This window comes from Notothenia coriiceps, unplaced genomic scaffold (genome assembly GCF_000735185.1).
Source record: "Notothenia coriiceps isolate Sejong01 unplaced genomic scaffold, NC01 NC01_scaffold00036512, whole genome shotgun sequence".
Taxonomy (NCBI): domain Eukaryota; kingdom Metazoa; phylum Chordata; class Actinopteri; order Perciformes; family Nototheniidae; genus Notothenia; species Notothenia coriiceps.
Genome location: NW_011369213.1, coordinates 385,400 through 398,271, shown reverse-complemented (window position 1 = coordinate 398,271; position 12,872 = coordinate 385,400). Strand labels below are relative to the sequence as shown.

Here is a 12,872-nt window from a genome sequence, read left to right as displayed (position 1 = left end):
GAAGTTAATACTGGATTTTAAATGTTTTAACCCCAATAAGTGTCTGCTGTTTTCTCTCTTTCTCTCCTCCTGCACATCACTACCTCTCTCTCTCACTCTTCCTGTCCCTCAACCCTTTCTTCTCCTTATCTCATCTCTGTCATTAAATTAAATCGAATCTCCCATGTTCTCTCTCTTTATACCTTTGCCTCCCCACAATTAATGCCTGTGACAAGGAGTGGAGCACCTAGTGCAGTACTTCACTGACGTGGCGTGGTACAGTAACGTTTCTTTAACATGCAGTTGACTGGTTGCCCCCCCCCCCCGCCTCCTGCACGCTGGGCTGTGGTTTGGCGTCATGGCGCACGACTGAAGCATGCTTCTTCTAAATCTGCGTCTGCATGCTTTGGGTTGGATTTTCCATTGTTTTTAACTTTTTGAGCCTTTGTATCTACACTTTGGTTTGCTCTTCTTAGTGAAATCCGCTGTGATTCTTTGTTTAGTTTCAAATGTTTCACTTTTAATTTACCTGGTTTTTGGTGTCTTTTTCCTTTTTGCCTTCTATCAAATACATATAAACAAAAAGAAATGCATGCATGGGTAAGTCTTTCTTTGCTGTATTTTTATCAATTGACCAGTTGCTTTGTTAATTCTAGGTGTCCGCCATGAAGGATTTAGTGGTTTGAAACCGATACCATTTAAGAATATCCTGTGTGTTGGCACGTGAATGCATATTACTGCTTAGCAATTTCCTTTATGCTTACTCCCCTATCAAAGCAGTTAAGCAAAGCAAGCTCAACACAAATCATAGTGATTATACACCTTATGCGCTCACACTATTTCTACTTCTTAAACTTGAACACAATCCAAACCAGAATGTTCACGACCACGGATATTAATGCTTATGCAAAGTCTAATCTTTCTTTTAAATGGATGGCCTCCATATTGCCACTCTTATCTCCTTATGTGCTGCAATCTCATTGTCTTACCATAGACGTAACAGGGATCATTTACATAATTTACCCTACACGGCCATTTTTCACAGTGAAAGAGGCTGGAGATGAGATGGTAATAGTGTGCTTGACATCTCAAAGATTCACATTGACATCTTTCTTGTTTAGAAAGAACGTTTCTATTCGAGTAATAGATATCATTAGTGGGCTGAGATATTAACTTCATTGCAGTGCAGGGAAGCGCTCAAAAAGGATTGCTGCTAATTATTAGTATCTGTAGCAGACAGCTGTATACGCCAATGATTACCGACTGTAAGCCTATAGATCCTGCATGATGCCATCACTGTCAGAGGCTTCCTCCAGATGCGCCAGCTATACATATATGCACCCAATGCAAAGCTCTTAATAAGAAAATGTCATTATTTCCCTATAGCCTTACAATATGACAATGGTCATTTCAGTCAGTATTCTTCCCAGGAACAACATTATCTAAACTGAAAAATAGTACAAGTCCTATCTATAATGATGATTGGTTCTGATTTACTTTCTTATCACTGTAATCAGTGAAATGTTGAAATGTTTGTATATTGTTTCTGAACTATGGCGTTCAGCAGTTAAGATTTGAACTGTGTCTGAAAGGAAAATAACATATAGATAGAAACATCTTGATAACATAGCCATGATTTGAGTGACAGACTAATCAGAGCTGTTGTGAAAAGCAACATAACCATTCTTTATATAGGAGCATTTTAAATTACAGACTTTAAAAAACGAATATCAGTATTGCATTGCTTGAAGAACAAACAGACGCTGAGAAGTGGACAAGGGTTTTGCAAGAGGCCAGCGGAGGCATTGTGGCAGGGGACCAGGAGATGGAGCTGTGGCCTCGGTCATTCACTCCCACATACAATATTAATGACTGATGGTAGAAACGAGCAGAGTAGCTTGACCTGCACAGCTATATATTCACACCCTCACAGATCTTTATACTTTCAACTCACAGAGGGTATGTTTCTGCTAAAAGTGAGTTCAGGCTTTCATGTAGCTTTAGATGGTTCCAGGTGGATTTGGATACTTTATGTTCTGCTCAAAGGACATTGATGGAAAAAGGCCAGTCCAGTAAAAAGCTGGCAGAAGTGCCGTCGGTACGCCTTAAAGTAGCCTGTCTCCAACTAGCAGACTAGCATAAGATATAGTATATCAGATTTGTATAGATGTTGAGGTCATAAACAATTCAGAAAATGTACTCTTATACATTTTAAGATATTCACATCAATATTGAATTAGTTTTTTTGATTTGAGCATCTCTTGCTGTCGGTTGGACTAATAAGCACCGTTGGCGTTCTACTCCGCTGCTTATCTGGAAATGTAATGCAGAAAAGTTGTTGTGACCAAGGTTAAAGCTATTTTATATTCCTATACATCATTCAGGCTTACCGTGTTGGTGATATCTTAAATCTTAAATGTAACATGTGCAATTGAAACCAATCCAATCCATTTTGTGCTGTTGAAACAAACACTAACTCTGTTAAGTCATAATGAGTTTCTGTCAGAGAGGTTTCACTCAACTCTTTTGAAGCCCTAGTTTGTTGTTTCGTCGCACTGGATAATTAGCAGCTGTCTTGCACAACAACTACTGAACATAATAAGCTTCACTGAGACGGTAATTGTTACAGGGCTGTTTAAGAATGGCATTATAATGTTCAGGTGTTTATGATTTTGTGCTCATTCCCTGTGTGTCCCCTGGTGGAGGACAACACCACGGTTGGTCTACATTTCATGTGGTTAACGACTCAGCACGTTCTGACACAGGCAGCAGGCATCATAGCTCTTATATTTTGGAGTCCCTCTGCGGCAGCGATCACAGAACGAGTCAAAGACTTCAGTAGATCCCGGGCTTTCGCATGGCAAGGTTATTCTCCTCAGCTTGTTTTTATCTGCTGAATCAGGGCTTCCTCTGTGACTTTGCCTCTCCCATTGGCAGTGTAGTAGTTGAGTGACTGGCAGTAGACACAGGATACGATTTTAAAGAGTAGACACATCATAAAAAGGCAGATTTTTTTGATGTGCTCTTTGATTCAGAATACATTTTGAAGCAGCAGAATATTTAAAAGCTGGGAGTCTATCAATCAATCAATCAATCAATCAATCAATCAATCAATCAATCAATCAGAAAGAAACCAGTTGTACCTCTTAATACCCTGACTGTTCCTTGGCTATTTTATACCCATCTTCTAAACATTTCAATTTGATCTTTTCTCTTTCTACAGCCTCAAATACTTCAGCCTTTCAACCCCTGCCTCAACGAGCACCTCCACCAGGGAAGACAAGTAAAAACTCCCCCCACCGAGGGCCGCAGTGACTTCACAAGGAGTAGATCAGAGGAAGAAGGAACGGACAATGATGCTTGTCGTCCTCCTGATGACCCCGTGGCAGATGTGTCTGGGCCGGCAGACCCCGACGGGCTGCCTCGTCTCCTCCGCACCCACCTACGTCCTGCAGCTCCACAGGGAGTCTCTGCCAGTGACAGTGCAGCATCAGAAGCTCAGTCTGCAGCGCAGCGTGGAGGTGGGGCACCCGCTGTGATTTCGCAGAGCTCTGTCACTCCTAAATCTGCTGGTTCCTCTAGCCCTCGCATGCTGCAGCCCCCTCGCCTTCACAAGCGCGTGTCTCTTCCCGCACTCAAGCCAGGGGGCACTGGTAGCTTCGCCTCTCTGAAGCCAGGCTGCTCTTTAGGACCCCTGGCTAACCGGACCAAGCAGCTGCCCCCTCCGTCTAGAGGCCTTCCCTGCTTTAACGCTGGACCCCAGGTTCAGTCTCTAAGTCTCTGTCGCACTTCACTGCTTCAGCCTCGCAGAGCATCGGAGCCTTTCAGTGATCCGCGGGGCTTCCACTCCAGCCTGGAGGAGCCCAATCAGGGGACACTCAGAGACCCTCGGTCTGCCAGGATCCTGATCCCTTTGAGTCGCTCAGGCCTCCCCAAGCCAAAGATTCCCTGAGGAGCCTAATCTCACCCGTCAGAACTTAAAACAGGATTCACTCTGACATTGATATTCACCCCCTACCCCCCTTAGACATTATAACAGTGTCAGTGTTTTTCCTTTTGGATGTCACAAGAACATACACTGAGCTCATTAACCCACATGGACCAATCAGGGACTACCTGTGTCACTGACATTGGTTTTGTGACTGCGGCATTCACATCTACAACTCCCACATGATTAACTGATTTAAATAAAGTATGAGCAGGATCTTATCTTCCATAGTGGTATGTGACAGTTTTCAGATTCAGGGGGATTGATGAAAGAAGAAGCGTCCATTTAACAAGCCTTGCGCATGCATATGAATGAATAATAGTGTTACCATTCACAGGGGACAGCTTTAGTTTTGTATACCCGCTGGCTGTTATGAAGTTTAAAAGTTTAAGTTCACAGCTGAGCCCTTTGAAACACAGGTGCATTTGGTTTCAGACATGGAGGGGACATAAATGTGACCTTTTCAGTGTAATAGAAGACCCAGAGGCAGATGGAGGCAAACATATAAAGTGGTAAAAAGAAGGATAACATAAAAGCAGAAGTGGCATGGGGGCTGGTTTGAAAAACAAATGTGTCAAAGTGCTCTGGAGCTGTCACTCCAAGAAAGAAAAGGTGTTTTTGTAAATGTGCCAGAGTGTATGTATGGAGGTGAGAAATGACAGACATGGAGGTGAAGTGCATACATGTTTTTATTTCAGTTGCAACTCACACCCTCTGTGTGCAATTAATCCATCTCAGACGGGAATATAGGCTTATAAATAACAGTATCATGCTGGCGGTGGAGATGATGGTTTCGTCATTTAGTTGAGAGAGCGGCGTACAAAAGCACTCGCACTTAAGTGTGCTCAGGTACGACCTAGGCTTTACTCATATTTGCGAACACACACAGTACTAACAGTGTGGAGCAGTTATTTTAGAGCTACTTTAGAGATGGAAAACAGTGAAGAGTACCAGGGAACATTATGTGTGACCTGAGTGAGGAGAAAAGCATGTAACAAAATTAATTTATTATATATGAGTATTTCATGTGGCCAGGGAAAGGAAAGTTTGGGGCTCTCTGCTGGAACTGCTACCCCCGCGACCCGACCACGGATAAGCGGGAGAAGATGGATGGATGGATGGATGGATGGATGGATGAAGTATTTGAATCCTTGTCCTAATAAAAAAAAAAAGAACACGCAACATTTCCAGTAATGTGAGAAAAGGGTCAATTCAACCTTTTTTTGCATTTGTGTAATGCTTGCTTCGTTCTTGAACTGTCTCCCCTTTATGACCCACACATGTAAAGATCAGCTTACAGGAACTCATTACATGTGTGAAGCTGCTGCCTGGTGTGTATACTGAACGTGAGTTTGTGTGAGTATGAGTGTGTGTGTGTGTGTGTGTCCCCTGTCTCTCTCCTCCTCTCGCTCTCTTGCACATCTCTTTGGGAACATCAAAGGTATTAGTGTGTTATTTTCAGGTAGGGAGCCTTTGGGGCTTTAGCGGTGTTTCTGTTGGAGCTTTGGAGAATTGTGTTGATCTCTCCTTTGCGGAGCCCTTTTCGCAGTCAAACGCTCTCGAAAATGTCCCCGAACGGAGAGCAGCAGTGTGTTAAAAAGGCCTTCTGACAGCAACTCAGCTCCCTTCTCTGTCACGCCGCGTGACCGCTTGGTGTACGCCTCTGGCACTGTCCGGTCTACTGCGTCCAATAATGCACCCTACATAGACGGAGTGAGACGGGAAGAGAGAGAGAGTGACACACAGAAATATAACACGCGTACACATCCGGACACACAAGATACATTGACGCACACGCACACGAACTCTGATACAACTCAAAGAGACACAAAACTCAGAGACACATCAGTTCACACTTCCTGGTAGCCAAACAAATGGGCCTGCGTTCTATAGTAAAGTGCTTAAAAGTGTTGTTTTGGTAGTTTTCACAAAATGAGCTCGCCAAGTACACATTGATCCATCTGTCCTCTGCAGCCAAGGAAAAGGTGGCACTCCCTGGATTACCCTGGAAATGGGTCGAGGCTGGAAATGTGGATCCATGTGGCTGATAAAGCGTGTTTACCTGTTGGAACGATTCAACACTGTGCCAAACCAGCCAAGCAGTCAACACTGGAAAGGGAAGCCAAGAAAAACACCATTTATTTGAGTGAAAACAGAGACAGAACGTATATAGAGAGGATGAGAAAGAAGACGGAGCGTGAAGAGAGAGCAAAGACTAATAGATGATGAGATGAAATGGTGAATGTGCTATGATCAGGGTAAGCTGGCAGACGTTTCTGCTTGTGAATGTCTATAAAATGTCGTGAAGGTTTGCGTAAGAGAGGAGAGTGACACAGAATACTCAACATGTTTGTGTGCGGGCTCCGTGGTCCGGAGAATTGCTCACTAACTGCTTAGTTATGCCAAACAGGAAGTCAATGTTTCCCGCTATATGTTTGTGCATCTGTTTGTGTGTGTGTGTGTGTCTCCAAACACCTCTGACTGCCAGTGTTTCTGTGGTGTTTGAGAGTGTGTGAGAGAAAGATGAAGCCAGGGAAGCGGGACACTGTCATCCTTCTCTCCCTGTGCTGTATTCCCTATCTCCCAATCAATGCCCCTGCTCAGTTTAGCATTCGAGACAATCAGTCTTGCTAGCTTTGCTATAACAAAACCACAACTGGGCTCTCTGTAGCAACTTGGATCGATTCTAATGCGGGATCTTGATTCACTTCGTTTTGTGACTCACACATTTTTAAACTGCATTGCACAACAGGAAAAAGCACCCAGGTTGTTCTATATTATTACTTCTTAATGAGCACCAAACTCACATTATCCATTAATGCAAGAACAAAACACAGGGGCATATTTGCACCTGCTATAATCTGTATTTGTGTTTCGACAACATATCAGATGTATAAGAAGCTGCTTTTACAAACCCACAGATAATTACCCCCTACTGTAAATCTCTAGGTCCCCTCGGCTTGAAAGATGACTTTAGCCTCTTTCAATGTACATCAAGGTCATTTCCAGATGGAGCAGGCAGCTGTTTCCAGTGGAAAACCTACTGTATCCTACCTGGCCAAAACCATACGACAGAGAGAAAAATTAAGTTACAATCGAGCTGAACACACTTGGACACAAACATGACTCCAAATTAGTGAATGACTAAATATTACAAGCTATTGTTTGCTAACAAAATGACCCTATAAACTGTATAAGGTTTCAATCTGTTGTTCTGGGTCTACAGCTGGTGTCCGCTGCTTTCAAGATGCCAAAAACACAATGAGTTAATGCATGTGTAAAAAAAACATAATGAGGAGCTGTTGTTTTGTGGCCATCTTCTAACTTCTCCTGTTGACGGTTTTAAAGTCAAACTTGCAAAAATGCCTTTGCTTATTTTTGGAGTAACTCTCTTATATTTGACTGTGTTGCATTACATTTCCCATCAGACACAGCACAGTCCACTGCTTCAAATCTGCCATGTATTGTATCTATTTATATCTCCATAATATGCAGTGTCATTGTGTTATCACATTCATAATACTATAAAACTACTACAGCCGTTAAGCACTGTCTCCTGTATACTGTGCAATAATGTCTTGAAGCTGAAACGTAAGGGAGCGCTACACTGTTTTTTGCAACCTTTTATGCAAATGGTTAAAAAGCTAATAAAGCTTTTTTTAAATTCTAATTTTAAGCACTTTATATGACATTATTTGTTAATGCTGAATGAACATTGAACTGGATTTGAAGATACTTGGTTTTGAAATACATTTTTGATTTCTAATATTATTTTCCTTTTCCCAGTGTGTGTCTGTTTGCAAAGGTATTCTATTTTCTAAGTAGCCATGTGAGACTGCGATAAAGGTTGAACCAAAAATCTAACAAGGGTGTTTCAGCTAACCTTCTGTAAGTGGCCAAATGTCACCGTTTACGTTTCTTTAAAATGTTGTTTCCATCAAAATTGTTTGCATGTTAGACTAATAACCTCCAGCTGGTTTACGGAAAATGTCAAACATCAGAGCATAATATGGTGCTGTGCCATGAAAGAGAGGCCACAGGTGAAATCCCTGTGGTGAGGTACTTCTTTCACAGTTAACGTTGTGTATTGATCCGGATAGACCGTTGTCAACGCTTACAAACATGAAGCTGCTGACCTCAGTTGAAGATGAGAAACCTCATTCTTACTTTTTTCCCTTGTTTTCACAGTCTACTGGTTTATTTCTGGAAATAAAGTATGATTGTGAAACTAATGTGGTTTGGTCTGTTTTTCTTGTGTACATTTTTTTATAAACCAACACCTTTTTCCTATTCACACAGCCTTATAGCTTGCGTGTCACAGAGGCACTTTTACGGAAATTCTGTAAGAGGTTGCTTTTAGGTCTTATAGCAAAAGGCATTGTTCATCAAGCATAACCCATCTCTATTCATTACATTATATACAGTCTCTGTACACCTTGCATATAGTCCACATACTAATGAGGTTAAAAGCTTCAGAGGCGATGGGTGGATATCAGCCTGCCAAGCGCAAGGAGTAGTGTGATACTATCGTTAACTTTGGGTTAAAAAAGGTCGGAGATGCAAAAGGTTTCTCACTTTGAAAGGAAGCCAGGCTCTTTTATCATAAACTGTCAAATATGCTGCAAGTTTTCACTGTGTAATGTTAGAGTGCTGCATGTTGCTACCTCTGAGAACACAAGTTTGTTGGAGTCACTTTATGGATAATATTGAGGAAAAGACAGGATAACATTATAAAATTGGTGCTCTTCAATTATGCAAATGTATGCTATTGAGTATTTCTAACAGCAGGCTGGTAAAATCCTTCAGTTTCCCTTTTCATTTCACCTCGAAAATCCTCTTTTATCACACATTTATATTCTGCAATGCAGCTCTTCATTAAACATTCATAATGTTTTACACCAAAGACTATTTGTTTTATTATGTCTGCACCATGAAATGAATGTATTGTTTGTATGCTACATTTGATAGTGGAAGCGTCAAGCCAACACTAGTGCCGCAGGTTAATTTGATTAAATGTTGAGTTTTTAATACTGTTAAACATGTATAGTTATGGACATGTTTAGATACCTTTTACATTTTTTGCATTGGAAAAAAAAGTCTATATGGTGATGTCAATAAAGTTATTTGAATGCTCTCTCTCTCTCTCTCTCTCGCCACTTAATTGGGCAACCAATCAGTTAGGAGATTTTGAGATGAGCTTCCTTCAATAGCATATTTTCAAAATGGCGGCCTACTGAATAATTACTTTTCCTAAATAACTTGTACTCTGCTGCCATGCTCATTTAGCTTACTTTGCTACTAACAATGCTGCAGAAAACTGTTGCTTCAATTAATTAATATTTCCTATACACACGCTCGCCTGTTAACATGCACTTTCAGGAGAATTTCAAACGCAACTTCAACCCGGAAGCGGAGTTTTCTCTGGATATCGTCGGCAGCCTGGGACCAAAATGTTTTTCTTCCGCCGTAAGTCTCTGCGGTTTGTGCTTACTGCATATTGTGTGGCTGTGTGCTGCTACGAGGCTGCTGGCTGATCTTTTACCATCTTGCTGTTGGATTGTTATGACTTATGATTTAACTTCTTGTACTAGCTGAGTTTTTCGTTTTTTGTTGTATTTTTATGCTGTTATTTTTGTTATGCTTAGAGATGAAACAGTCATGATTTGGGCCTTATAAGGGGTTATGGGCTGAGCAGGATTTAAGAAATACGTAATTCTTGATTGGTTTGTTGTTGTTGTTGTTGTTGTTGTTGTTGTTTGGGGGTTTTTCCCCTCACTGCAAAATAATAATGTAAATTAGCTTTAGATATGTAAATATTATTTATATCATGCAAACAGCTAGTGACTTGGTTATTCCTCTCTTTAATAATATATTATATATCATCATCATTTTCAAAATCAAAGGATTGTACGTCAGAGCTTGCTTTGCTGTTCTTCATATCAAATAAACACTTTTTCTTTTGAGCTCCTTTTTATGTTTACCACGGCTGCTGCACCCGTTGCCAACCTTAAGCTCACAGTCTGCACTGAACAGTATTTATTTTACTTATGACTTCTTTAAAAATGTCTTGGAATTATCTATAACCCTAAGCATACACGTCCTTTAATTACAAATATAGGCTATTCCATTATGTTTCGGGGGCAAATAATCCCATATGTCAGTCGGAAGGTAGACATTTCCTGCTGCTAATCACTTAAACCTTTCGTGGTGCAGTGTTTGTCTGCTGAGTCTAGAACAGCAATCATTTCGAGATGTTGTAATTTACATAAATGTATTTGGAAAGATGTGTACTTACATGATAGCAGTATGCACGCGTAGTGAGTTAAGTGAGCGATACTGTGTAAAGACACAAATATTCTGTCTTTGATATTCAGATAGCAGGGTTGAGTTATTTATGATTTACTTAGGATTTTGCCCCAGGAAATAGCGGTCGCAGCAAGCCTTTCAGATCCCCAAACACACGTAGTCTCATGATCAATTGAGTTGGATGACATCCTAAACAGTAACCTGTGGTGGAACATTACGGGACATAATTCGCTGTGTTTTAGAGAGTGTGTTGCGCCACGGACCTGTTAGGTAGCAAACCTGTGTTTGGTTATCATTCTAGCTTGAGTAGCATGCAATGAAATTGTTCCTACCTTTCTGTAACTAATGGAAAATAAAGTGTGGAGTTCCATAGTAGGCTACTCAACGCGCCGCCTCCGACTCCCATTCATCGGCTCTACAAACCACACTTTCTAAGAATAGCTTTGCCAGTGTGAAATTGCTTCGGCTCTTTTCCAGCAAAGGTCAATGTTTTATTTAAACTTTTATGATGTTCATTGTAGTCTTTGTTTCAGACAAGGTGGCTCACATCTGCTCCTTAAAACTCATGAAAACCTGACTGTTGGTGTTGCTGCACTATACTTTGATGTTGGTGCTTTAAAAAGTTTGCAAAAGTCCCTCTGACTGTACACAGTGTGGCGAGTGGTGCATAAAAGGTAAACAGGACACTGTTAATGATAATTGTACAGTATGTGATTTTAATCCCTGGCAGGTTGTAGCAGGGTTAATACAGGCCCTGGGCAAGGCTTAATGAGGAGTTTCATAGTGTACTTCATTGTGTTGCAGCAGAACGTCTTTGTTAAGGCCAAAGCTTACAGCTGGTAGTCTGCATTGGAATTTTTAACGGGGTTATTGCAATAATAGGCACATTGTGTGTATACCAGTATGTCACAGGATCCAATGTTCCTCATTAACTCTCCTTGTTGGATGCGGGCTGCTTTTTCTGCACTAAGAAGTGTGTGGGAGGTAGCTCTATTATGTTAAATTCAAATCAATTACGTGAGTTTTACATTTATTCTTCATTCGTTAGATTTTAATTTTGTTTGTTAATCTTTTTTGAACAATTTGTACAGTTAATATGATGAAAAAAGTGTCATTAAGTGAGTGTTATTCCACTGAGTTGTCACAATGTTATTTTTTTATCTCGGAAAGATGTATAGGCCTACCAGATGTTAGTGCCAGAGGATTATTTTAAGAAGAATCTGTATTTTTTAGGTCCTTCTTTTAATCCACCTTTCGGTTACTTGAAAAGCTAAACCTGCTGTGAAAACGTGGAGGAGAGTTTATTTAACAGAAAGGCAGTTACAAAGACTCAGAGGGACTTTTGTGTATTTTACCCGTCATGTTTTCAGACAGAGCCGTCTGCCACCAGGGTACCTGGACACTTCTCTTGAAGGAGAAATGCCAGCCTCGTTCTCTTCCTCCGGCAATGCTTTCAAATATTCACAAACGCTGTAGGCTAAACGGCTTAACTTGAGTGTAGACGGACTTTTTAGGGGTGAAAACACAACATTGGTGTGTGTTGCTGTGGGATGGCAGTGGAACATGAGCTTAATTGGTTCCCCTGACAGCTGTTTGACTTCTACCTGCTCTAGGACAGGACCCTCTCACTCTGACGCGTTAATTTACACACAGATGCTCATTGCTATGCATAGCTGTCCTGATCAGTTTGATTTATACAGTGGTGATCCGCTTTTTTAATGACTTACAGATCACCTGTCTACCAGTTCAGAGTCTCTGCTGTCAGGGGCATTTGTTGGCTTGGCAAGATGTAAAAAAAAATAGACTAATTATTTAGACTTTGTGTTGTTGGTGCAATATTTAGTTCAATGTGAAGGCCAGGGCATATTTTAGTTTGTACTTGTGACGGAAGTTTACATTTCTTTTTCAATAAAAGTTTTTTTTCAATTTTATGTCAGTTTTGTATTTACAAGTTATAAACCCAACGAGCACTTACAAGAAATTAAGAGTGAAGGAGATTGTGGGATGACAGGAAATATATACGGTGGGGCAAAAAAGTATTTAGTCAGCCACCAATTGTGCAAGTTCTCCCACTTAAAAAGATGAGAGAGGCCTGTAATTTTCATCCTAGGTATACCTCAACTATGAGAGACAGAATGAAGAAAAAAAATCCAGAAAATCACATTGTCTGATTTTTAAAGAATTTATTTGCAAATTATGGTGGAAAATAAGTATTTGGTCAATAACAAAAGTTAATCTCAATACTTTGTTATATACACCTTTTGTTGGCAATGACAGACGTCAAACGTTTTCTGTAAGTCTTCACAAGGTTTTCACACACTGTTGCTGGTATTTTGGCCCATTCCTCCATGCAGATCTCCTCTAGAGCAGTGATGTTTTGGGGCTGTCGCTGGGCAACACGGACTTTCAACTCCCTCCAAAGATTTTCTATGGGGTTGAGATCTGGAGACTGGCTAGGCCACTCCAGGACCTTGAAATGCTGCTTCTTACGAAGCCACTCCACACTATTACGGGCACTATAGAGCACGCACAAAAAAACTCCCCACACGCAAACACACAGTAAACCCGCGACTGTTACAATGAAGGCTCGATAATCAGC

General features: G+C 40.9%; 1 protein-coding gene and 1 long non-coding RNA gene across 2 annotated transcripts in view; both read left to right on the top strand.

The window, feature by feature from the left end:
• Nucleotides 1-5,032, top strand: part of LOC104963914 (uncharacterized) — a 28,591-nt gene extending 23,559 nt beyond the window's left edge. Inside the window, exon 7 of the mRNA XM_010792599.1 lies at nt 3,203-5,032. Within this exon, the coding sequence (XP_010790901.1) occupies nt 3,203-3,931 (729 nt within the window). The 3' untranslated portion in view covers nt 3,932-5,032. The remainder of the gene's footprint in view (nt 1-3,202) is intronic.
• A 4,124-nt stretch (nt 5,033-9,156) lies between these two features.
• Nucleotides 9,157-12,872, top strand: part of LOC104963913 (uncharacterized) — a 49,681-nt gene continuing 45,965 nt past the window's right edge. The window contains exon 1 of the long non-coding RNA XR_800359.1: nt 9,157-9,433. This is a non-coding gene — a long non-coding RNA (uncharacterized lncRNA). The remainder of the gene's footprint in view (nt 9,434-12,872) is intronic.